The sequence below is a fragment of the Onychostoma macrolepis genome, chromosome 09, assembly GCF_012432095.1.
Source record: "Onychostoma macrolepis isolate SWU-2019 chromosome 09, ASM1243209v1, whole genome shotgun sequence".
In the NCBI taxonomy this organism is placed as follows: Eukaryota; Metazoa; Chordata; class Actinopteri; order Cypriniformes; family Cyprinidae; genus Onychostoma; species Onychostoma macrolepis.
Genome location: NC_081163.1, coordinates 12,373,386 through 12,400,156, shown reverse-complemented (window position 1 = coordinate 12,400,156; position 26,771 = coordinate 12,373,386). Strand labels below are relative to the sequence as shown.

Here is a 26,771-nt window from a genome sequence, read left to right as displayed (position 1 = left end):
CCAAATCTGCAGCAACTGATGCTGTCATGTAAGTATGGACCAAAATCTCTGAGGAATATTTCCAGCACCTTGTTGAATCTATGCTTTGAAGAATTATAGCAGTTCTGAAGACAAAAGATGGTCTAACTCGGTCAACACAGTCCCAACCGGTCAGTCCCATCCAATCAAAATCAGATCAGATCTGAATTCTGTGTCTGATTTATTTATTTATTTATTATTATTATTAATATTATGTTACTACTACTGACATTTCTCAGTAGCACAATCTGCAGACTCTGCCAGCATAATCTAACACTGGTTATGACCTACTTTTGAGCATGTTCAGCTGACCAGTGCAGTATGGCTAAACCTTTGAGTGGATAACAGTGTTGAATGTTTAGTGTGAACACCACCGAATGGACTGATTTTAAAACATGTTTCACATATCTATAATAGCCTGCCTATAAAAAGTCTGTGCATCTTTCATGCATGATGTAACTCAAGTTACCTGCTGCTCAAAGTGTTTCTCTTGTAATAAATAAACACAGACACAGCATGTGTTGCAAGAGCAAGACCTTCTCTGATTTATGTCATGTGCAGTTATTTGTAAACTCAAGCAGTGTTTACAGTCAGGCACATGAACTTCAACTTTTAAAAAAAATATTTATTTGGATATTTTTATATTTATTTGCATTTATATTTTTTTCTGTATAGATTTTTTTCTGAATAATGTTTTTCATTTAATTACTATACCTAATCATATTTATGTTATGTTCTATTTACCAAAAGGTGAAAAATCCATCTTCATAGATGTACAGTATTTAACCCAGATAACGTCTTCAAATATGTCCACCCAGAGACATGAAAATGATAGGCACACGAAAATGGTGACACCCTTTTTTGAACTACTCTTTAGTTATCTGTATAAAACATACCGTACAGTGTGTTCTGTAGGGGCAGCATGAATAAAGATAAAAAAGTTCCAGAGCCTGACACCAAACAGCAACCTAATGACATATTTTAATTACAGTCATTTTAATTTATTAGTTAGATGATTCATATTTTCTAAATCTTGACCTTTGTTTGCTTTCAAAATAAATTTTAGAATAGCTCTAATAATGAAGGTATAAAGAATAATAATATTTCACTACTTAAGTATTATTTTGGAGAATTAGTAACTAAGACCGTTAAAACGGAATGCTTGCATGTTAACATTTACAAAAAATAAAAATAAAATAAAAATTCAATTTCACATAGTTCTAAATACATGTCATTGGGACTTATATCTTTACTCAATGATTAGAATTTTTTTTATCCTAACAAGCAAATGAATCATGTTCTAGGTTTAACTTTCCTTTTATTTAAACAGAAATGTATTTGTTTTTATTTATCTATTTGTTTATCTATTCTGTCTGTTCTAAAAAAGTCTATTAAAAAGCTAAGAAAAATGTTTACTTTTTAATTTTAAATACTGAAGTTCAATTAATTGTGGATACTTTTGTTTACTTTCCCTCAAATATTTTTGGCTTAGTGCTTAGACTTTTAATTGAGTGAAATGTTTGACATAGTATCTGTACTTGAATTTATGTACAATATCTCGGTACATTTTACACCCATGCATAATAATAATAAAGAAATAATAGGATAACATTGATGTAACAGAGCAATGGGGAAGCGGTATTAATATACATATATCGTTATAAAGTGCTTTTAAATGGTTAACTAAACTTGTAAATACTGATAATAGCCATTATTATAGACTTTGACTCAAAATGTAATAGATATTTTATAGACATAAACCTTTTGATTAGTGAGTTTCTCTTTATTATTTACATGTATTCTTACGCACGCTCCGCCCTCAGACGCAGTGGGGTGGGATCCAGTGAAATTAACCAATGAGAAAATTTTACCACAGGTGCTGTGGAGTCCCATCCAATCAAAATTCAGTATGGGCGTGGCTTCCGTATTACACTCCCCCGACGTCATGCGCATTACCGTCCAATCGGATTTCCCGTGCCGTAGACACCGCCAAGCTCAGTTTTACAGACCCAGAGAGGGAGCAGTTTCTACTGTGTACGATCCTATTCATTCAAATCTAGACAGTTGAAGGCGGATGCAACCGACCGTAAGTGAGACCAGCGAGGGCTTTGAGTCCACGCAGAGAGCCTTGACCGATGTTTTCTGTATTTAGAATTCATCATTGCATAAAGAAGTTGTCATTTATCTGCGTTTGACAATGATAAGATAATTTGGCATGAAATAAGTGCGTTTGCCAGCAAAACCGGTCAGTAACCCCAGCGTGTATCTGTATAGAATTATACATAATGGAAACTATGATCGTTAGTCTGTGAACCCTCAGTCATGTTTAATTATCACTTATGTGAAATACTGAAACTGTCTGTCTTCAAATGGCTTGTGTTAGCCGACAAGCTAACCCATGTCAAGTGCTTCTGTCAGTGGAGTGCAGTGGGAAATCCTCAATAATCTTCACTCGTATTTGGCCATTGCACGAAAAAGCTACCAAACAAGACGTGTAGCAAACAATAGTATGTAGATCCTAGATTGATTATATTAAAGCTGCCTAGATGACCTCGATTTGAGTGGAAGTTAGCTTACTAGCTCGCCTGGTCGCTAGCTTAACAGCTTTAACGTTACCATATTTGCTCTAAAGCGTTTTTGAAATACTTTTGCAAAATGAAACGGTAGTTGTTGTTAAATTTGCATAATTAACTAGATGATAACTAGTTTAGGTCGTCTTAAGGACCTGTCACTTCAGCTAGCAGGCTATTAAAGCATCACTGCATGATGGCTTTGCTTTAGCTTCCATGTAAAATGGCTGCCAGGCATTAAACCAAATCCACCCTGTTTGTTATATTAGTTCTGATGAGTTAGTAAACAATTGTCAAATTTTGAACGATTATTTTCCAGTTTTGAAGGAATATCTGTCGTCTAAACTCATGCTGTAGCGAAGCCAATGAATTGTTACCCTCCAGCAGAATAGTGTTATGACTGTCAACTCTTGCTGAAAATAATAGGTCGTTTCTATATACTGTTCCTAAGATAAATTATAGAAACTCTTTGTAAAAGATATCAGTAATTTTTATTCTTTTCTGAAACCATACATGAGGATTTCACAGTTGCCATGCGTCTTTTATGTGCATGCTTATAACATCCGCATCCATTTTGGGTTTTATGAATGTGCCCTGATCTTTCAATCAAACATCTCCCAAGTGCAAGCTTGTTCCGAAAGCATGGCCATTCACTGCACATGGGTTTTATTTTTCATATTATTTGATTTATCTTTGTTTCCTGTTTGAGAGATGGGCTTCAGACCTCCTCTTCCTCTGTCCTCTTGCTAACTGGCTATGCCAACAAAAACAGCACCTAAGAAGGCAAAGGGCTTCAGGACTGTAAGTTCAGAGGAAAGTTTACACACTTCATTTCCAGATGGCCATTTAAGTCCGATACGTTCGCAAAACGGTACGAGCACATGCTCGATCTACTCGATCTGGTCGCATTTAAGCAGGAGGGGCACGTTTTGATCACATTTAGAGCAGGGTTTCGGTGCAAAACGTGTTTGAAAGGCAGCTAGCTAACTGGGCTAACACGCTTTATTATAGTACAAACTGTTTCGATTGTGCATTATGTTTGATGCGGAAAATATAAACTAATAAAACGGATTTTCGTTCTGCTTTATGCGTTTACATGGTTTTTATAACTTGGGACACTGGCCATGAAAATTTCCTGTATTTAAGGGCCCATTGCATTTGCAAAAAAAGTTACTTAAAACGACAGGAACTGTTGCATATGGGTGACTTTCAGAAGGTTGCATGCGGTTTTTGAGTGCACGAGTTGAAATTTTGATGTTAAAGAGATTGAAAGATTCGTCGAGGTCTTTGTCTGGTAATATAAGCTGCATGAGTGTTGGAAGCAAATCGGCGGGCCTCGTTTTCATCAACTAGGGCTGTCTCTCAAAACCTTGTGAGCTACCTACCTAGACAGCATTTTAAAATAAGCAAACTTGGACTCCATTAGTGAACTGTGTGATAAAGAACCCAGCTCTCTTTGTATTCACACTGTCCCTGGGCTTGAAAGAGGACTCAAATCTCATTTAAGTCCACTTTACCTGTGACAGTTTCAGTCCATTTCACATTCACACTAGCAAGAGTGCTGTTGTGCAGAATATCAGATGATTGAAGTATACTGAGCTGCTGCATAAAAGCAACATACAAGCATCCAGTAAAACTTTTTTTTTTTTTTTGAATGTCTTAGAAAATGTGTGTTGAATCTTATAACATTTTGATTTGAAAATCTATATAATATTTATGTATTTATACCTATAATAAGAATATAAATGTGCTGAACCTTTGAAGTTTGAACCCGCCTAATAATGTTTCCTTGGTGGTTTTAAGACATGCAGCCACATTTTTTTCTTTCCATTACATCATTTATTGTGATCATTTATCACTTATTTGCCATTTTGAATGAATGCTGGTTCTGTCTTGTTCGCAGAGGGGTTTGGCATGAAGGCAAACATGAAGCCTATCATAGAGACCAGCCATGTCTGTCTGAACTGTTCATCTATGAATTTGTTCATAGATCAAAAACCACCTGAAACTGCAAGATATACTTGTTTGAAATCCCATTGATCATTGCATTCTTTTGGCGGTTTTTGCAAATTAAAACTTTCCTCAGTCACTTTCTCTGTGAGAAACAACGATTTGTGTAGTAACCTTGGTTACAGTCTTCAAGTGTCCTCAGCCTTTGTGCCAAACCAGTTTCATTTCTGTTGCAGAGACATTTTGTTGTGGAAATTTGGCTCAGGTTTTTCAGCTAGACCAAGCATCTATTCCTCAGCCCCAGGGATCATGGCCAAAGATGTGAGTATTCTCTAGCTCTATTAGATGTAATCGACTGAAAATAGAGTGTAAGTCAATGAGTTGATGGTCATCTTGTTCTCCACAGGCTGGTCTGATTGAGGCCAATGGGGAGCTGAAGGTTTTCATTGATCAGAACCTGAGCCCTGGCAAAGGTGAGAGGAGCATTAGGAGTTTCTGAAGATAATAGTGCAGTGCATCAGCAGCTGAATTTTTTAAAAAGATATTCAAGAATGTTTGATCTTACAGTAATGCTTCACAAAAGCCCAAACACCTGCTTGACCTCACAGCACTACATTAAGATGTCCTCTGTGAATACTACCTCTGCAGGTGTGCTGTCTTTAGTAACGGTGCATCCACAGTCAGTGGTGGTTGGAAAACAGCTGTTGCCAAAAACACTGGGCCCTTCCAACGTGAACATCGCACCACACATGGTAAGTTTTGAATGGAGTTTGATTGCGTAAGCACTGAAATGTAAAGATCACACTGAAATGTAATTCACACCACACTCAATTCCAGTTTGTTTTTCAGGTTTAATGTACTGTCTGTCCACACTCTTAAACAGCCAATGCTTTAATCGGATGTTTGTTCTGACATTTTATAGAGTTTCCGGTTTTATCTGTTACTTTTACAGGGCTCAAAAATAGCAGTGCAAACTACTGTTCAAAAGTTTGGGCTCAGTAAGATTTTTATTAATATTTTTGAAAGAAGTTTCTTATCACCAAGGCTGATTTTTTTTTTGGGATGATAATTTTTAAAATAGCTTTTCTAAATTATTATATTTTAAGATGCAATTTATTCCTTATTTCAGTCTTCAATGTCACATGATCCTTCAGAAATCATTTTAATATGCTGATTTGGTGCTTGAGAAACATTTCTTCTTAGTTTCATTGTTGAAAAGAGTTGTTCTACTTAATATTTTTTGTGGAAACCTTTTTTTCTAGGGATGCAGTGAATGTTCGGCAACCGAAATTAAGCGAAAAGACCGAATAATTTGTACCGAACAATGACGTGACGTGATCAAATAGAGGCGCGCACTAATGCAGCAATTGTGTCTGCAGTAGGCATGGGCTGGTATGAGATTCTGACGGTATGATAACCTTAGATAAAAATATCACGGTTTCACGGTATCACGGTATTGCGATTACAGCTCTAAAATATGTTATTTTTAAATGTCTGGGTAAAAAAAAGCAACGTTTTTTCCACTGAACACAATACATTTAATTTTTAAGAAACATATAGAACATTTTGGAACAGTAAACATGTCAGGCTAAATAATTAATATAAATAATTGAATTCTTGTTAATTCAATTACGTGCAGTCACTTAAGTGAGCCTAAACCTGCAGCTCAACAATAATCAGAAAATAAATATAAATTATTTTCTGTAAAAAAAAAAAAAAAAAAAAAAAAAAATTCTTCTAAATGAATTTTTTTTTTTTTAAATGCAGTCACTTAACCTAAACCTACAGCTCAACAACGTGTTTTGAGATATGCTCACTTTCTACACATTCATCTTTCGGTACAAAGATGTGTGCACATACACATAAGGAGAGCGCGCGATTGTGTCACACACACACGGTCTCTCTCCTTATAATACTCAACAGGGCTCCAAACTGCGACTAAAATGGCCCAAAAATATTAATTTGCGAGTGAAGTTTTTGCTGAGGTAGCCAATGGTGACTGTTATGATGGGTTTTTTTCCTGATTGTTTTGCGATCACATCTTTTATGTCCACATATTAAACTGAGACGATGCGCATCAAAGTTTTAATGGAAAAAAAGAGTTTCAAACAGTCCTCATCTCTGCTGAAATGCCTGCTAAACGCAGCTCAGTTGTGCAGCGCGAGAGATCAAAATGACGGAGACATGCAAAGTGAAAGTGCAGAAAAGCAGTGTCTATTTCATGCACAACTTGAACAAACTTCAACAGATAAAGCTGTCAGCTGTGTGGATATTGGAAATATCGTTAACAATTCTCGTTTATAATCATTACTAATATGGCTTCTTGTTATCAAGATCTTTAGTCTATATGCTGAGTTCTGTAAATGTATGTAAATGCGTGAACTTCATATTAGCCTGTTTGCAGCGCACTTACCGTCCAGTAATCACAATAAGCTTTGTTACTTTTCAATAAACAAAGTATCAGCTTTAACATGCTGCCAAATTCATAACAAAATTCATAAAATAAATATGGTTTTCTTTAATGCGGCAAGTGAACCCTTTCTCTATTATAGTATGAAATGAATGTGAATTTATATCAAAAAGTAGGCTATTTTATAAGAGAGCCTACACTTATTGAAATGTCTCATAACGCTCATTCTGTGTCAAACTGGAAATCTTGTAAAGCTTGTAAACAATGCCACATAACAACACCTAACCACTGGCCATCCATAAGCTCATCAGTCAGCTAGAAAAATAATTATAAAGAGGAGCATTTTGCTATATTTATTCGCTCTTGCATATTAATATTTTTACTTAACCTGTTGTCTACATGATAAAAAATGCAAAAACCAACTGGATGTGTGAGAGATTTGACATTTCTAGAGGATGCATTGAGGAGGAGCCCAAACTAACACTGTAAAAAGCGATCAGTTGACTTTTCTTTAAAAATTTGAGGAAACCCAGGGCTCGCAAAATCGCAGGGCTATTGTGTTTTCTAGTTGGGATACCAAAATGTATCACTGCCCTGCCCAGCGGGCTAACTTAAATACTGTGGGTCCTTAAAAACCTCTCAATTTACTTATTTAAAACTTTTTATGGACGTAAGTTTTATACATGTTAAATGGTATAAGAAAAGTCTTAATTATAATTTCAAGAGGTCTTACAGTTGGGGATGGAAGACAAGAACCGCGATACAGCTGGATTAAACTTCAAAAGGCAATGATGTCACTGAATAAATATGAGTTTGGTGTAGGGAATATTAACAAGTCCCGCCCATTTGGAGCTGGCTCAACCTCCGTTTATACCTATCTCGGAGAAGCCGCTGTATTTGCTCCTAAAGCGCCAACTTAATGCATAATTAAAGAAATACATTAAGTGAACTTGACAATTCTGAGTTACACTGACAAATAACAGTTTGAAAATGTGTTGTTCACTTTTTATTTTAAGTTGGACCAACTTAAATTTATTAAATTGCAATTACTTAAAAGTTCTTATGGTCCATGATATTGGTACAGATTCTGTGTAATAAACAATTCTTTGTAACTGTATATTTCAAGTTGGAAAAGACTTTTAGTTCCCACTTTAAGTGAACCTTAGTTCCCAGGTCATCACAAGATGGATTAAAATGCTGATAAAGTCAAGAAAAGAGTAGGCCAGGGGTTCCCAAACACGTTCCTGGAGCCTCCCCAACACTGCACATTTTGCATGTCTCCTTTGTCTGACACACCCATTTCTGGTCTTGGAGTTGCTACTAATGAGCTGATGAGTTGAATCAGGTGTGATTGATAAAGGAGACATGCAAAATGTGCAGTGTTGGGGAGGCTCCAGGAATGAGTTTGGGAACCCGTGGAGTAGGCAAACACATGACTGTATGATTGAAATGTCAAAATGTAAAAAAAAAAATTATAAAACGCGTTTATTCTGTGGCACCTAAAAAAATAATTTGGCGCCTAAGTTTTTTCTTATAGAAGCCAATGGCTCCTTAATCGATTTTTTTTTTTTGTCTGGAGCCCTGCTCAAACAGTGGCAAAGACACTTGAGAGCCAGCAGTTTGTTTGTTTTTTAAATGACATGATTTTGAACAGATGTAAACAATGGCATGAGGTTTAAAATTATAGACATGATACCAGCTAAATTTATTGTACTAAATCGCAGAAACGTAGTACTTTAGTCTGCTATTCCCCACTCTGTGAAGTAACGTGAGGGAGGAAACTAGTTAGCTAGTTAATAGGCCTTTATCACAGTCCGCGTGTCGTCACATCCGGCTCCGCTTAGTAGCGTAAAGGTATTTCCGCCTGCTTTATAGTCAATGGACAGACGGCATTTTTGTGAAGAAAATTAAACTAATTTAGTTTAGTTGAACATTGATGCAATAAACGTCAATGTTAAAACTGCATATTTATACCGATTCCATACCATGTATCATGTCATCCTTCATTTTAATGTGTTACATGAGCCTATCTGAGCGACGCGACTGTCAGATTAATGAAGAGAACGCAGCTCAAGTTACTGCCAGAGGAATACTCGGACTGATTTAATTTTAATATTATTTAGTTTATTTTTTAATTATATTTATTGTGATTAACCTCCCACTCTTGTTCACAGTATAATGATATTCAATCGTTGCACGCAATCACGGAAAATAACTCTATTTAGATGATCAAACTTATTTTTAATTATTGTCTATGGGCTGGAAATATTTCTTTATTTGAACAACAAATTTGATGCAAATATAGAGGATTGCATCAAAGTCAGCGCGTGAAAAAAATGTGAGCATGTTTAATACAAGTTTGCCCTAAACCTTTAATTTAATCATACAGCCTATAGTAATGTTTTAAGCTTTGGCTAATTCTAATGCTTATTAATGTAATATATTTATATAGTTTTCTCGCTGTTGTGTGTTGAAATAATAAGGTGATCAGACTGTGAAGAATTGCCTGTACACATACAGTATGGCTCGCGCGCTCCTGTTTAAGTCACGAAATACGCATCGGGATATCGTGACAACATAGTCCTTCGTTTCATAATACTCAATTAATTGTCGTAAACTGAGATTGGTGTCTTTAGAAGACGTATCCGTGCTGAATTGTACATAAATAATCCACAACAAAGCCGTGCTATTGGCACAGCCATTGATAGAGGCTGCAGTGGAAGTTCTTTTACGCTACTATTTGAATCTTCCGCTTTTCGAACGCGGAAGTGTGATTAAAGGCCTATTAGGTATGTTATCTGCCTCGATAGCAAGCCAAATACTATTTACTTCAACACTGAAACAACCGGCGAATGGATCTCTGTCTTGATTGAGGGTGAAAAAGGGAGAAATGAAGACGACACCGATATATCGTTTGTGTACGACCTGGAAGTATTTATTTGGCGATCGGCCCCAAAACGTCATCTGTACGGAACATCATTGTGTACGGAACATGATTGGTCTACGTTACTCGAGAAATTCCCATACAGCAGACTTCTCCTTTTTCGACGGGGAAAAAGTTCCAGGAATTCACCTCATTCAGCCATCATCCTACACACAGGTGACTCTCACTGCCAGCTGTCCGGAGGGGGATGGCTTGTGTGACTCGTTACGCTCTTCACTGCTCACAACTGAGGGAGTCCGGCACTTTCCGTCTTTGACAACACGTAAAAAAGCTGCGCATACCGCAGGAACGGTATAACGGAAAATTTTAGTGGTTTTGAAACCGTGAATTTTCCAAACCGCGGTATACCTTGAAACCGGTTATCATCCCATGCCTAGTCTGCAGTGTGGAAGTATTTAAAACTGTCAGAGAAAGATGCAAAAATCATTACATGCACGAAACGCCAACAGCGAGAGACTGCTTAGTACTGCATCTCAAGTCTCCGATGAGAAGAGGAAGAGGTGGTTGATGCTGGTTGCTGTGATGATTGAAATAATGCACTGCACAAGCTTTTTTATTTTTATTTTAAAGGCATGTGACAATGCGATACGTGTGACAAACATCTTCCCAAATTCGTAATGAGAATCATTTATAAATCTGTTGTAGGGATGGCTCGGTACACGTATCGGCACGATGTCAATCAGCAGATGTCGCTGTTTTAATGTCATATGTCTTTTTATTGTTGTTAGCATAACTGTTGCAAATAAACATAAATTTTTATGTTAAAATGATTTTTTAAATATGCTAATTATAAAAACTAATGTATAAAACTTGTTAATATATAAAAATGTATAATTTTTTTTTTTTTTTATGCCCGTGTCCATCAGCGAATCTGCTGATGGACACCGTGCTACGTTGTCACGGGAACATGCCAGCTGATGATAATGAGGAAATTACATCGCTCCCTTCACCGAGTGCATTCCAAACGCACGTGCCCTGCTCACTCCAAGGGATTGGAATTTGTCCGAGAGCCGAACGGTACCGATACTAGTACCGAGCCATCCCTAATCTGTTGTCAACAAAAAGCACTGAGATCTTCCTGTGGGTTTCTGCCAAAATAAAAGCAACAACTCAGCGTTCATAAATGTTAGTGTTGTAATTTTACTGTTGTTCTGTAGGATAAAATAAAAAAGGCAATAATAATGAAAACAACAAATACCTACAACAGCTCTATTATAGCATTTAATACACATAATGTTCGAATTGAGATCTGTAATATATTCTAATGTTTTAAAAGAAGTCTCTTCTGCTCAGCAAGGCAGCATTTATTTGTACAGTAAAAAAAAATACATGCCTGATTCAAGAAGGGGGTCTCAAAAATGGCCCAAAAATATTATTTTACTAACTTACTAATTTTAAGTTAAAGGGGTCCTATTATGCTTTTTCACTTTTTGAATTTTAGTCAGTGTGTAGTGTGTATGTTTGGGCATAAAAAGATCTACAAAGTTACAAATCTCAAAGTCCACTCCATAGGGAGATATTTTGTTTTTAATCCCTTTTCAAGAACTACAACGAACGGCTTGTTTGGACTACAAAGTTGTTTTCCGGTGTTTGTGACATCACAAAGTGGTCCGTTAGAATATCATTAAAATAAATCCCGCCTACGGAAATTTGAGTGGTTGGCGGGTGGGGAGAACACTTGAGCACTGCACGTTTCAAAATCGAAACATGGTGCGGGTGTTTTTATATCACTGTATTTCTGAAGGAAACCGACTGTCTTCAGAAAAATTTGGATGTCATTTTCATTTCATCTTGCATGTAATGTCTGATAAAGCAGCGTTTGTGAGCGTTACCGGTGAAACCTCACTCTATCCTTTCCAACAGCGCCTCCTGCTGGCAGAAAATTAATTTGCATGTATATGCTGCCAGAAATAGTGTAGCTCTGTGGGACTATGGTATAAATAAATTCAACTGTATAACAGTTTCACTGCAATTCATGTTATAATGTTAGAATTAAAGAACAATAAACATAATACATATTACCGCTGCACTTATTTGTACATAGTAAATCCAGTTATTTTTAAGCTGTTGACGACATCCTATATAAAACGTGATTTAGCCCACCAAAAAAACAATAATGTTATCACTTTAATATGTCTTGCAATATCCGTGCGTGCAAATTTTCTGCGTGATCCTCTTGTTCACTATTCCTGAGGTCTGAATCCGGTGTTCTGTTGATTTGTGCTACGCTGTCAGATTTTGCTAACTCCCATTAAAACAGTAGGTAGTACAATTCGACAATGAAAAATGCTACCTGTCAAATTATGATTTATTAATGTCTACATCTACCACAACCCTAAACCTACCCTTACAGTAATTATGTGTTATATTCACGGTTGTGGCTAGAAGGGATACAGCTACCGGAAACCAACAATAAATAATTTTTTCAACTTACATTCTTGCAAATGCAAAAAATGCAAATGCAAAAAATTGTGTTCAGTATTCGGCCTTCGGCCCAGTGTTTCATTTTGTTTGGCTTCGGCCAAGAATTTTCATTTCGGTGCATCTCTAGATTTTTCCCCAAGATTCTGAATAGAAAGTTAAAAAGAACATTAATTTGAAATAGAAAACTTGTAACATTATCAATGTATTTGTGACGTTTGATGCATCCTTGCTTAAAAGTATTCATTTCTTTACAATTTTAAATATTGAGGTCATTAAGATTCCTTTTTTTTTTTTTTTTTTTAGTGTATATCTTTAAGGCTCTGAAAAGCATATGTAAGGGATAATCAACGGCTAGCTGTGCATTAAACGATTTGAATGCACGACGTGGAGGCGAAGTGAAGTGCATTCAAATCGTTTAATGCACAGCTAGCCGTTGATTATCCCGTTTATGCCATGGTCATTTGCCAGCATTCACATATTAAATATGTTAATAATATTTGCGCTGCAATATTTGACCGGAATGATAAAAATTACGGTTATATTCATCTGTATTACTACTTAACTGTAACTGTATGTTACTATGGTTACCAATGTTTATAGGAAGCGCATTAATATAGAACGTGATTAAACTGACTTGGAACTACCTGTGCGGTTCAACGAATTTAATCAACACCTGCCAGCCAATCAGAATCGAGTATTCAGACAGACCATGGCATAAGCCATTATATAGCAGTATATGGTTTTCACTGAACAGTTTTTTTTTTTTTGCTGAATGGCCTTTTTACGCCTATAGTTTTTCTCTATGACAGCTGTAAACGTCATTGGCATATTGAGCCAAACATTACTGATGTAATTTTCGATCCATTTTAACTGTTTCTTATGTGATGATCAAAAAATGTCAGATCATCATGTAGGAAACTCAACCTTTAGCAAAATAGGGCAAGCTACATTTTTGTCAACTGGCACGAGACTCTTACTTTGGACCTGGGCCATCAGGCCTTTTTTATTTTTAAGCCCTGCAAATGACATTTGTTTATGATAACTAAGAGTAGCCAGGCATCGATATGGGAAGAGCTTAGGAAACTGGAAATAAAATTGCCTCTGGTCTTGTGGAGTTTTACACACAGCTAAAGTCATGATGTTGAACACACACCATCTCCTAAACGAAGAAAGAGAATTATTCGAATTCTGATCTAGCAGTTCAGGGTGAAACAGATTTCCAAGAATGGTTATGTTTAGTTCACAGTTTTATTATTCCACATGGAGCAATGTGCAGTAATCATTGTAGGAGTGAGGTACAGTATATCTTTCTCAGGGATGGGAACCATCTTTGATATATCCAAGGGATGCTGCTTTTAATTGCTGGAGAAAATCAGGGTTTGTTGGAAATTGAAGCAGGCTTCCCATGACAACTAAAAATATGAAACAAACTCATTTAGAAAAGAGAAATTGTTGGCTTGTTTAACTGACGCTTGCTGTTTTGCCACCTGCATATTCACAGCTGCTGTTGTTAATTCCTTGCCTTATGTCAGTGAGAATTGGAAAAATGTCATATATATAGCCAGCATAAAAAGAAACATGTTAGCTTGCATTTGTCCTTGTTGAATAAGTGTTAACCTTCCTTAACATCAAACTTTTTTCATTTAGATTTCATCATAGTACAGATCTGATTAATATTATAACGGATACTTTGGTAGCAAACATTGTTTGCTCTTTATTATGTTTGCCATATTGTCTCCTAAACCTGATGGTCTCTATCACAGGTCATTAGCACACCTCAGAGGCCCAGTGGCTCCAATGTAATCCTAATGAACAGCCCACACACACCCAGCTCTCAGTTTATCACCCAGAGTCAACCATCGGAAGCGTCTCCGTGGTCCTCGGGGTGAGTCTTACTTCAGCAGACATTTCTATTTCAGAAATGCATTCAGTGGAACCAGGTGCATTTCTGTTCTTGAATGCTTTGTATTTTAGTCTTTAGAATGGGTTCAAAATACATGTATAGCCAACCGCCTGTGCAAAGGAAAATATTATATCTAAATGGTTTTGCAATTTATATTTACATGAGACAAATCAGTAGTACGTTTATTATTGTTTGGCAACTTTTTAGAATATTTTAACTTTATCCTTTATTCAAAATCGAAGAGAAAGTTTGACATCATTTTTTTTTTTTTTTTTTGTAGTTTGATTATAATTGTATTAATTATTTCTGTTGTTGTTACTATTGTTAACTGGCTACCGTAAGAATAACATACAAACAATTAATGATTTTAGGGATGGAATAAAAATTATAATTGATCTATTTTTTGCTTATGTTTACATGGAATTAATAAAAATATGAATGAATGAATGAATAAATAAATAATAGTAATGATAATTATCATTATATCAAGTCATTTACACAAAATGACTTAAAATGTCGGATAGGACACTCAAGATACAAATTTTTACTATCAGGAGAAAATTCCCCGAAGTGTCCATCTTGTCAAAATTCGCTGTCCATTAAACATTTTGCTGGACTGTAATACTGAATTATTCTGTTGATATTTTTGTAAAGGTTTTTAATTAAGTAAATCCAAGTTTTTAGAAAAAAAATGTCTTAATCATAATCTGATACATTTTAATTTTGAATAACTAAACCTGGCTCTTGTCTTGAACATAGGTATAGATGGTGACATGGCATTAAAAAAGGAAAGAAAATGATTATTATGGCTTTAGTATTTTAACTTCAAAATCATAGAAAAATATTACATGAAATTAATGGTTATCAGTTTTGTTTTCCACGGTGGCACTATAGAACCTTTTTATAAGGAAAATTCCCTCAAAGCAGCAGCAAAACATTTCTTTCGGCTCTCCTTTTTTCTGTCATCTATCATAATGTTAAATATTGCCAAATAATTAGTTTTTTGTTCTGCTTTTCCTCAGAAAGAGGGGTAAGAAGGGGGAGAAGAATGGGAAAGGCCTCAGACATTTCTCAATGAAGGTTTGCGAAAAGGTCCAGCGGAAGGGTGTCACAACCTACAACGAGGTTGCTGATGAGCTTGTGGCTGAGTTCAGCTCTGGTGATAATCATATCTCCCCTAATGATGCGGTAAGCCTCTTCCTGTGGCTAGGCATTGATTCAGAGCTTTGTTTGTTAAACTGATTAAAGAGTTGCCCATCCACATATAGCTTAAATGAATAGTGCTTCACTTTCGGTGTGTTTTCCCTTTTCAGCATGTGTATGACCAGAAGAACATTCGGCGGCGTGTGTACGATGCACTCAATGTGCTGATGGCCATGAACATCATCTCCAAAGAGAAAAAAGAGATCAAATGGATTGGCCTGCCCACAAACTCTGCTCAGGAGTGCCAGAACCTGGAGGTGGAGAGGCAAAGACGTTTGGAGAGAATCAAACAAAAACAGTCGCAACTTCAAGAACTCATCTTACAGGTGAGAAGCTGCTCTTTTGTCTTATAAGAACTGTTTTGATGATGAACTTGTTTTGAAAGTGAATGTGTTCGATTGCAGCAAATTGCCTTCAAGAACCTTGTACAGAGGAACCGCCAGAGAGAACAACAGACGAAAAGGCCCCCACCTGCCAACTCGATCATTCACTTGCCATTCATCATCGTAAACACCAGCAAGAAAACAGTCATTGACTGCAGCATCTCCAATGACAAGTATGATATCAAAAGCCAGACCATTTAGGCTTTTGGTCACCTGACTCGAATATCAGAGATCCTTACTGTACACCCTTTTCTCGTTATTTGTGATCAGGTTCGAGTACCTCTTCAACTTCGATAGTATGTTCGAGATTCATGATGACATTGAGGTGTTGAAGCGCATGGGCATGGCTTGTGGTCTCGAGGTGGGCAAGTGCTCTGCTGAGGACCTGAAGACTGCCAGAAGCTTGGTGCCCAAAGCACTGGAGCCCTATGTCACGGGTTAGTTCCGGCTGGTCACCACATCAGAGTATAAATTTGAAGTTTTGTGCCTGTGAAGGTCACGTTTAATTTGATGGGTATTTTTTTGCGTGCAGAAATGGCACAGGGGCCTATCAGTAATGTCTATATGACAGGGGCTTCGTCTGCTAACGGAGGCCGCTATCATGTTGGCAGGTGAGTTTCTGTTGTGCACCTTTCAGTTGTTCATTAATAAAATGAATGGAGTTGGAAACAAGAGTAGCTAATGAATCAGGTTACACTATGATGGTTCCCGGTAATATACTACTGTTTTTAAAAAAAAAATGTGACAAGAAGAGTCGCCAAGTAGTGTGAAATTTTTCTGTATTACCAAGTATTGCAAATCTGATATTTTCTATTTGAAAAAGCTGCATCAGGTCGTGAATTCAATGAAAGTAGCTGGGTGGGGAAGGATTTTTTCAGTTCAGTAATATAAGCCTTTTAGCAATTATCAAGCAGAAGGTGAGTGCATTTGACTGTGAGGGTGATGAGGAAACATTTGTGGGGTTGAGTCCAAATAATGCTACTAGGGGGCATGGTTCAATGCCTAAAATAAAACATTTGGAAATTGACTTGAAAATTAATGCCCAGAAAGAAATCAATGGGCAAAGCCAAAAAGTATGATAAAGAGTAGCTGGAGCTTGTTGGCACAGTTTGGATCAAAACCAGGGTTTATTTTAGACAATTTGGCCTTTGTCCAGTACTCTCTATGCAACAAGGTATGCACACGACTAAGGGCCTGGGACCATTCCTCGTCTGTGAAAACATGGTTAAGATCTCATTCCCAATTCTGCTTTATTTTAGAGAGGGGTGAAAAGCCTGAATTTTTTTTTATAAATATTGGAGACAGTACCTTTACAGAGTTTTGTTTCTAAAATGTGATCGATCTCTTGTTTAGGAGGTGCATGAGGGAAATTAGAAAATGTATTACGTATTATTTCACGAGTCTGAAGATATAAAAAAAAAAGGGTTTTGGGAAGATTACATTTTTCTGACAGATAAGAAAAAGTAACAAATATATTCTCTTGAAAAAGATCATTAATGTTTACAGTGCTCCTTCTAAACCATAATGTGAAAGCTACATCTGAAATAGAGGGTAAAAAGGAAGGATTTTTATATATAGGAGACAGATTTGACATTGCCTGAAAACCAAAATGTTTTCCAAGTTGTTTCCAGATTTGAAGGTTGTGTAGTACTAAAGGGTTGGAAGAAAAATTGGATGTCCCTGAGAGCATAATAAAGCATGCAGGGACACTTGGGTACAGGAACTACATTCTAGGAATAAATTAAAAAAAAAAAAAAAAAAAGTATTCATTTTCAATTTTAATAATATTTTACAATATTGCTGTTCTACTATTTCTGATCAGATGAATACAGCTATAACAATTTATCCTTGGCCCTTCACCTGGACTGCTTGCATGTAACTTTCCTTCAAAGTAAGCGGAGTTGAATTAAATTGTGACTGACTTTTCTAGAAGTTATGATGAATATAGTTCTGATATTGCCTTTTGCTCTGGTGTGGAAAATAATAGGGTACAACGGGGCTAAAGGACATGGCTTAGCACTTTCCAAAACATTCGCTTTTCAAGATGCACGTGTATATTTATCTGATCTTTGACGCAATAGTGTGAAGTTGATTCTGTGCTTACTTGATCTAATATTTTTTTGTAGATTTAAGTAGCAAATGAGAATCGCTAAAATTAATGCATATATTTTGAGACAGAGGTCTTCTTTATGATTTTCAGTTTTGTTTAAGATAATTAAAGCAACAGTTTTTAAATAACGAAAGAATATGTAAAAGTATGGTATTTGGGGTAAAAAGCGCCCCTGCTGTTGGGGCTAAAGGCGCACAGTAATTAACATGATAATTAATAGATCGCTGACTTTTCCATTTGTTGACATGACATGGTTAGATTCAGACGGTAAATATCATATATTATGTTGGGTGTCCATATTAGAGATAATCACCATGTTTAGAATGAAACCATCATATTTAAAAACATGTTATTAATCACATCATATAATAAAATATAATTTGTTACTACTGTAACTAAATATTCAATTATTATTAGATCTGTCAATACTTTCAGAATCTTTACTTATTAAAATGATTTTGTTTCTGTATTTTCAAATCTATTTTTTATATTAACAGATTTTAATGACAGTAGCCTGTAGGCTATTTATTGAACAAAAATTATTATATTTTTCAAAATAAGCAGAAAATAGTACAAACTTTGCTAAAGTGATTGTTTTGAACAAGTATTAACTTAGACATTACTTAAAAAAGTAAAACATTATTTTAGCTGAAGTATTTGTATCAATACCGTGTGCCTTTTACCCCATGCTGGTGGGTCTTTTACCCCGTGTGGTATACATTTATAAGATTTTTAAACAAAATAAACAACTTGAATGATTTATTTTCACACAAAATCTGTTGCTCCATTAATGTTCAATACAACGTATATATTTTTTCTGCAATTATACATTTTAGGTGCAGTGAATAGCACATTTTTTCTTAAGGTGGGCCTTTAGCCCCGTTGTACCCTAATGATAATGATTTTATAACTTTTTGTTGTTCTCCAAAAGATATAATGCAGAATATATATTCTGTTCTTTTTTTTTTTTTTTTTTCAGACAACACTAGTGAATTGAGAGAGGAAAACTTTAAATCTCCAAAAATGTTACGGTACCATAAAAGTAGTCTTATGAAGCCACTCACTTGATTACTTTGTGTGAGGTGGAGGGAAAGAATTTCAGTGAATAATGTCGTGAATTTTGGCCACAAAACTATCAAAAGACTTGAAATATATCATGCATACTCTATGGACTGATTTTGTGTGGTTTCATTTGTGGAGTACTTTTCATACTTTTTGTTAGAACAGGTACAACAGTGTCTTGCATTTGAGCGTTTTCCTCTGTTTCTCTGACAGTGACGGTGGGGCAGACGGCACGATGGCCTCCAGTTCAAACGACTCCCACTACAGCGGCTCTCGGGTGGAGACCCCCGTCTCTTACATGGGCGAGGACGATGATGACGATGACGAATTTGACGAAAACGACGACGAGGACTAAGCCCAGCCCTCGTTCAGCCTGTCCATCATGCACAAGTTCTTCCAGCTGCCATGTCTGAGGATTGATCAACCACATCGTTCTGTTTCCTCTTCTGCAACTCACCATTTCTTTCACTCTCTGTCTGAGAAGGGCATTGAAGAACACTGGCTTTAATAGGATGAGTTGTTTTCATCCTCGTCTTTCTGAGCTCAGGACAAGCCACATCATCACAGGCTGTGTGCTTTGCCTGTTGGGAATGATCGTTTTCAGCTGAAGGACTTTGCTGAAGTTTCGAGGTGTCACTTTATTTCCTGTCGCAGCGTTGCTACTGGATGTTATCCGCTCTGATCTGCGTGACCCTCTGAAACCTTCCCTCCCGAAGAAAACCCCACTTGCGTACAGCGAGCTGTTGGAAAATGTTGTGTGATCTCTGTGTGAAGTAGTTCTCTTCTGTTTTTGAATGATCTTTTTTTTTTTTTTTTTTTTGAACTTGCTGGCTTGATTTGCATTCTGATGATTCGGAGACTAATGAATTGAAGAACCTACAAAGCCGGCTGCTATTTTTTGCCCTATGGAGGGCAGGTCTTTGGATGTGTGGACTCTTTTTCGTATGCTGACCTGATGATTTCTTGCAGGCTTTTTTTGTAGAATCTCTCCTCCTGTGTGTGTTCGGCTCCTTGGCGTTCTGCAGAGCGCTGCTTTTTTGGAGGACTCTGAGAAGTCAGTCTTTTTTCGTTTCGTTCGTTCTCTTTTGGCTTCCGAGCTTCATAGGCCAACCTGAGGACATCAGAGAAACTTAAGTACCTTAAAGCAGTTATAGGAATATAAAAATGCTTTGTTTCTTAACCACATGATATCAAGATTTGTTTCTAGTGTCCTCTCTCCACGTCAGTAATACCTTGAAGCGTGTAAGACTTATTGTTGTGTATTAAAAAGATGTGGGCTTTAGGTCTCTCTCGACTTCCCTTTGAAAATTTCCTTTAAAAAAACAAAAACGAATCCTTGTACTGACTCCTCAAAGTAACTTTTCTGTAATCTAATATAAGTTTCAAATTTAAATATAAAGAATGTTTTAAGAATTCAAACTCGTGTTTATTTGCGACACTAATGTAATACTACTAATTTCAATAAACTTTATTTTATATATGTGCCTAGTGTGACTAGATTTGCGTTCAGGAAGTTGAAATGGCATGTTTTCTAATTCTTTCCCATATTATTTGAGAGACTGTTTGTACCTCTTTTTAGTTGAGAATACTTGTACTTTTAGAATTCGCTTGCCACACCACAAGCATTGAAATCAACTGTAAGAACTTGCATATTAGAGAATGTTAAAGCTGTAATTTCCAGACCTGGAAAAGTCATGGACACATCTATAGTAAATTAGTCTTCTTTATGCTCTCCTCTGACATGTTTGGTATTATATTGCTCACTGAGAGTGTTTTATCGCTGTAGATGGTAAAAATTTCAGATTTTTGTCATGTGACCAAGTATGACAGAACAGTCCCTGTGTGATCCAGAGTCAGGCCCCCCTTCAGGACTCTCCTTCCTATCATTTCTGTCTTTATTATTCTGTTTGCATAGGCTGTAAACAAGTCATCTTATTCCCTGAGTGACGTCTCCCATGAGCTCGTCTGTTTCAAAGTTGTTTGAGAGACAATTAGCTTGGGAACTGTTTAGATGAGCCTAATGTTAGTTTGTCTTTTTGTTTGTCTCACTTTTCCTTGAGGATGACTTTATTAAAATAGGAGTTATTTATTATCTTATCTTGTCACACACACTATACTGTTCTAAATTTTGAGGTTGGTAAATTTTATGAAGGAAGTTTGTTCACCAAGGATGCATTTATTTGATGCATTTATTTTATTCATAAAAATAGTAATATTGTGAAATATTACATTTTAAAATAACTTCTATTTGAATTTTATGTAATTAATTTACTTGTGTGATGGCTAATCTGAATATTCAGCTGCTGTAACTCTAGTCTTCAGTGTCACATGATAATTCAGGAATCATTCTGATTTGGTGCTCAAGCAACATTGCTTATCAATTTTGAAAATGGTTTATGCTGCTTATTTTTGTGGAAACCAAATTAGTAGTTTATAATTAAAATATAATAATTTACTTAAAACAGAAGTGTTACTGACCACAAGCTTTTGAACTGTAGTGTAGATTTAGGGAGAAGATTAGGACTTTGCACCATATTGCAAATGCAATTAAATTTTAATAACAATTAACAATGATAGTATAAATGGTATATATAACAAAGTGGGTAACAACATCATTTAAGTAATTCACACACTAAAAACTAAACTATTTCCAACTCAGACTGAGAAATAAACAGATTACTGTGAGATATTTAAAATAAGAAATTGACAATTGTGTCACATTGAGAAGTAGAGGACATATGAAGTGACAAAAGTATTAAATTGCATTACTTAAAAAAAAAAATACCTTTTTTATTCTGAAACAAAAAGGACATGCTTTTTCCATTATTAGGAATAGTAACACTTGGCAATCATTCCTTGCAACTTTGCAGAGGGCCAACAGGTGGAGCACCTTCTCTTCAATGTTGGGGCTGCTGCACTCATTCAATGTATAATCTCCCATGCATTTGTTGCTGGTTCTGCCTCTCCTCCTCCCTCATTTGGGCTGACGTCCTTGCGGTGGCCTGGTAGATCCTTACCTCCTCTTGTGGGATGTCTTCCAGCAATGTGACATTAAAATCATTTTTAAAGTTTTCAATGAAACACAGGTCAGATTGAAATCGCACCTGTTGGAAATGAAACGGACAACCAACGGGTCTTATAAAAGAGGCTACGTCAGGCTTAAAGACATAAAGCAAACATGTTAGCTATGGTTTAATGAAAAAACATAGAGCCTGACCTTATTGGCCCACAGTAGGGTGGTTCCTGGCTTACAGAAGTACTGCATGGTGATCAGTAGATCCTCTAGAAAGTTGTGATGATAGACCACGTCTGCACAAAACACATAGTCATAATTGTAGACTGAGCTGGGGAAGTCACGTTTCACATCCTGACCCCAGACCAGAGCCGCCACCTGTGGTGTGTATCTGCAGCGGCCCCGTGTGTTGCGAGAGAGGTTAAAGTTCAGGTTCGACAGGACATCGGGCAGATCTGTGGCTGTGACCCAGGCACCTTGATGTGGAAAAGGTGTAAATGAAAATAAATGGTAACTGCAAACAAATAATTCAAATAAATCTGGCTCGCGAGATCCACTTTCCTGCAGAGTTTAGCTCTAACCCTAATCAAACACACCTGAGCATGCTAATCGATGTCTTCAGGATCATTAGAAAATCACAGGTGAGTTCGATCGGGGTTGGAGCTAAACTCTGCAGGAAAGTGGATCTCAAGAGCCAGATTTGAGGATCACTGAAATAAATTGACCTTTGAACTTCCACATCACTTTCATGTACACAGAAAAAAGAGATGTTAGTTTATATACCCAATAAACTTGCCACTATGGACACTAGTCCTGTTCCCGCTCCAAGTTCCAGCACTGCTTTATCCAGCAGATCAACCTGTTCCCGGTTCTTTTCCAAATACTGACAGAGAGCCACAGCCTGTGTACACATACATACCCAGGTAATCTTTGCAAACTTCACAAAACTCTAAAAAAACTTTTCACACTTGAAAGAGTTAACCTTGTGTCATTCTAAACCTCATAGAATCCTGGGTTATGTTGCTTCACACCTCACACTGCTCATAATTTAGCTGAGGTTAACAATTAACCCACTGTATTTGTAAACTGACCTTTCACATTGTACATTCTTAACCCTCTTGTGCTCTTTATATAAAATTTTACATATATATTTAGAATAGTTCTTTATCATAATGGTATGTAACTTGGTAAAGGTTTTAGCACTTGCTATGTGAAGACAAAAATGTCACTGACATGAAACGAAAAAGGTTAAATTGTGCTGAAAAATTACTGCATTGGAAACAAAATTCATTTGGTGAAATGTTTGGTACTGCATCCAAACAAAATCTTACTGAAAGCTTACTGTATGTTTTGAGATATCAACCTCAAATTTGGAACACAAAATTTGTGTCCTTTTTACCCTCACAGTTTTAGAGTAAAAATCTGAAAATACGTACTTCATATACATTTTTTTTAAATAGTGTTTTTGTGGATATTTCCAAACAATAAACTTTAACTTCTATAACTTTTTAAATTCCACTTTAATTTTTTTTTGTTCACTTTAGCCAAAACCCGCATTTCTCTTTAAAAAGAGACCTTTAAAAAAAAAAAAAAAAAAAACTAAAGTCTGTGCTCCAAAGCATTCAGGATTTACAACCGTGTAAATTGGAAATTTCATTTTCAGATCTCTGCTCAAAAAGTTAACACACAATAACGTAATAAATGGGTTACTAATGTATAGTATAGTATAGTAATGTTAGTAATGCATAAATATAATTTAGTACCATTAAATCCCCTAAAAATACTAAATATTTAAAAGAAAATAAACCGCTTGACATTCTTATTTGCATATTTGCTATGTCAGTGTCACTGATTGGACAAAGACAACGTGCAACCTGTTTATGTAAATGTTAAAATTGCATCCTCAGGTTACTGAGTTTTTCCTGAATGGACTTTTCATACTATAAAGGTAAGGTGGACTATGTCACCATTTTCCCCTTAAACACTGGAGCTACAGTTTATATAGGCCTAGAATACGCGGATTTTCTGTGACTGTCCAAAGGCAAAGCACGTGCATATGAGGCGCGATTAGACATGTGTTGCTAAGCATCTAGCCCTAACATTTTAACACCGGATCGTAACATATAACAAGGAATCACACTGTAGGCTACAGGTTTGGCACCGCAATGCTGAGTTAACGCGAACCCTGCTCCGTTGCGGAGTTTCTAATAACCCCAGGTAAAAAGTGGTGGAGGGCTTCTAAATTGCAAGTGTGAACAGTTTCGCTACCAGGGGCCAGTTGCATAAACTTTTAGCCTCTTTGTTAAGACAGTGACTTAAGAACTAGTTTGACCAACTAGCAGTAAACCAAGGGGTAATCAGTCTTATATTTTGGATACAGGTTAGACTAATCTACGTTTTTATGTGACCGAATTGCAACCGGCCCCAGAGGAGATAAAAGCGGAGTTTACGTTATATTGACGTGCAGTGTGAAGAGTCCTATAATATCTGTTCTCACGCCTGGCCAGATGACGGCGCCAAAAGAGTCGAGTGACTCTCGGATGTTGATCTCCTGCCCGGTGAACAAAAATGTCTCGTTGCCAAGTGAATAGAAGACAGTGGGCTCCCAGGCGTTGCGCCTGTTCAGTGCCTCCTTCTGCATGTCTTTACAATCCATATCCTCTGAAAAGAGCACCAGTAAGATGTGTCATTGCAATTCAGTCACTGTATTTGCTGATCTGAACACCTGCATGCACATACACCTAAATTATACAGTGGGATCCAAAGGTTTCATACTGCATAAAAATTCTGGGATTTAAAAAAATAAAGCATAAAAACTGAATAAAATGAAGCAGCACTATTTCTTGGTCACTAATCAAATGCACCGAAATTTAAATGTGTTCACAAGTCCAAACACTTTCGTGGAATTTTTAACTATTTAATGTTTTGTTGAATTTGTGGCTAAATCTTATAAATTCATGCGATTTCATATGTTTTGTACAATCTGCTTATTCCCATTGACAGGTTAGGTTTAGGGGTTGGTACTTCATGCTTATGTTTTTTTTTCTTTTCTTTTAAATTGTACATTTTCACATGAATCACATCATACAAATTCATACTAAACTGCCCATTTTTAAAATAGTTTTCTCATGAGATCAGGTTGTTCCAAGTCTTTGAGGTAGAGCCTAATCAAATCTTAAGTATTTTGTCATATATGGGCAAGTTTCAGGTACACCACTATTTTGCCTGTATTTTTATCTAAAGAAGTAAAATAAGTTTCAATAGTTAGTTAGTTCCATAATGTTGCATAATAGGTGCATTTTCATTTACTGGTTTTTGGAGCCCACTGTCGTATTGCTCCCATATCTCAATCTTCTATTTATTTACCTTCTTCTGTGTTGTTTGGTGGTGGTTTGACCGGGTCAGGCTTCTTCATGATTCCTTTTTTCTGCACATTTAGACCTGGCCTTCCTTCGATCTCCATTATGGAAACAAGCCCAAATGTCTTCACACTCAGTACAGCTATCGTATTGGAAAATTTCATTTTTAATTCTCAATAAAACCATTTTCTTACAACATCTCACGTGCATTTTCCCCAGTAGTTATTGAATTTAGGTAGCACACAAAAGCAAGCAAAATTCCATGCAGAAATAATTAAAATTTAAACTAATTTCAGTAACAAACAGCAATGAAAAGGAAATCACACACTCTCACAAACATATAGAAACACAGAAACAGACCTGTGGCTGTAAAGTTGACATCCTCATGGCAAATTGACTTTTATAAAGAAGAAGCATCTCTCTGCTCCTCCCATGGAAGAACTGAGCTAAATGTGCAGTTAGTTATGAGAGAGAGAGAGAGTTGCATACAGTGTCAAAGCTGCTTAATTCCACAGCTCTGAGTGCAATCCTCTCCTCAGGGAACACTGATCCCTCTCCCTGGTTCCTGTGTTTTCGAGTTTGTGGAAAACAGACAGAGATATAGACTAAGAATGGGTGGGGAAAAGATGGCTGTAGGTATTTGTTTATGCACATGTTGACTTCATCAGGAGCCAGTTTTTTTAAATATCTTACCATACACATGAAGGCATATCCCTTTACCCACAGCCTGGGCATGGCTCTGGCAGATATAATGTGGCCTGTGGGATCTTGGAAGCTGCAACTGGGGTCCAATAACCTGTGCAAGCACAGATGGTAAATAGAGGATGACAAACATTTTACTGTCTGCAAGTGTAGGATGACCTAACGGTCAATTTTAATACCTGGGATGGAATCAGACATCAGAAATAACCTGAGACTGGACTGACATAGAAAACATGATGTCTGGCAGCATACTAAAGCAATAACCCAAGAGAGGCTTCTGAGAGTTATTTTACCATTGGTATAGGGTGTTTGTGCCTAAAACTCATTTAGAAAATGGCATCAACATCAATATGACACAGTGTCTACTGTCTACAATGAAGATAAAGAATTGGCTCACTCCAGAATTAGAATTTCTTGATAATTTACTCACCCCAATATCATCCAATATGTTCATGTTTTTCTTTCTTCAGTTGAAAAGAAACTAATGTTTTTGAGGAAAACATTCCAGGATTTTTATCCATATAGTGGACTTTAGTGGGGACCAACTGACTGAAGGTCCAAATCGCAGGTTCAATGCAGCTTCAAATGCAGCTCTACACAATCCCAGCTGATAAGGGTCCTATCTAGCAAAACAATTAGTTGTTTTCTAAAGTCACAAAAAAAATTATATACTTCTTAACCACAAAAGATCATCTTGCACTAGCTCTAGCTCTAGTCACG

General features: G+C 36.5%; 2 protein-coding genes across 5 annotated transcripts; one reads left to right on the top strand and one right to left on the bottom strand.

The window, feature by feature from the left end:
- The first annotated feature begins 1,985 nt into the window (after positions 1–1,985).
- Positions 1,986–21,043, top strand: tfdp1a (transcription factor Dp-1, a). 4 transcript variants are annotated; one of them, XM_058787747.1, is made up of 11 exons: positions 1,986–2,104; positions 4,775–4,859; positions 4,945–5,011; positions 5,187–5,290; positions 14,080–14,201; positions 15,242–15,407; positions 15,533–15,748; positions 15,827–15,978; positions 16,076–16,242; positions 16,338–16,416; positions 19,191–21,042. In XM_058787747.1, exons 2-11 carry the CDS (start codon positions 4,848–4,850, stop codon positions 19,330–19,332), a joined length of 1,227 nt encoding a protein of 408 aa, XP_058643730.1. In that variant the 5' UTR covers positions 1,986–2,104; positions 4,775–4,847; the 3' UTR covers positions 19,333–21,042. The 4 variants fall into 4 exon arrangements, with proteins under 4 accessions (XP_058643730.1, XP_058643733.1, XP_058643731.1 ...); XM_058787750.1 differs by lacking the exon at positions 1,986–2,104 and adding an exon at positions 2,203–2,263 and having other exon boundaries at positions 19,191–21,043; XM_058787748.1 differs by lacking the exon at positions 1,986–2,104 and adding an exon at positions 3,231–3,389 and having other exon boundaries at positions 19,191–21,043.
- A 230-nt stretch (positions 21,044–21,273) lies between these two features.
- On the bottom strand, positions 21,274–25,987 carry mettl21cb (methyltransferase 21C, AARS1 lysine b). The gene is made up of 6 exons (XM_058787518.1): positions 25,710–25,987; positions 25,357–25,491; positions 24,488–24,651; positions 22,774–22,891; positions 22,195–22,466; positions 21,274–22,081 (listed from the first exon to the last, which is right to left on the bottom strand). The coding sequence occupies exons 2-6, from the start codon at positions 25,451–25,453 to the stop codon at positions 21,896–21,898; spliced, it is 837 nt and encodes a 278-aa protein (XP_058643501.1). The 5' UTR covers positions 25,454–25,491; positions 25,710–25,987; the 3' UTR covers positions 21,274–21,895.
- Between the last annotated feature and the right edge of the window lie 784 nt (positions 25,988–26,771).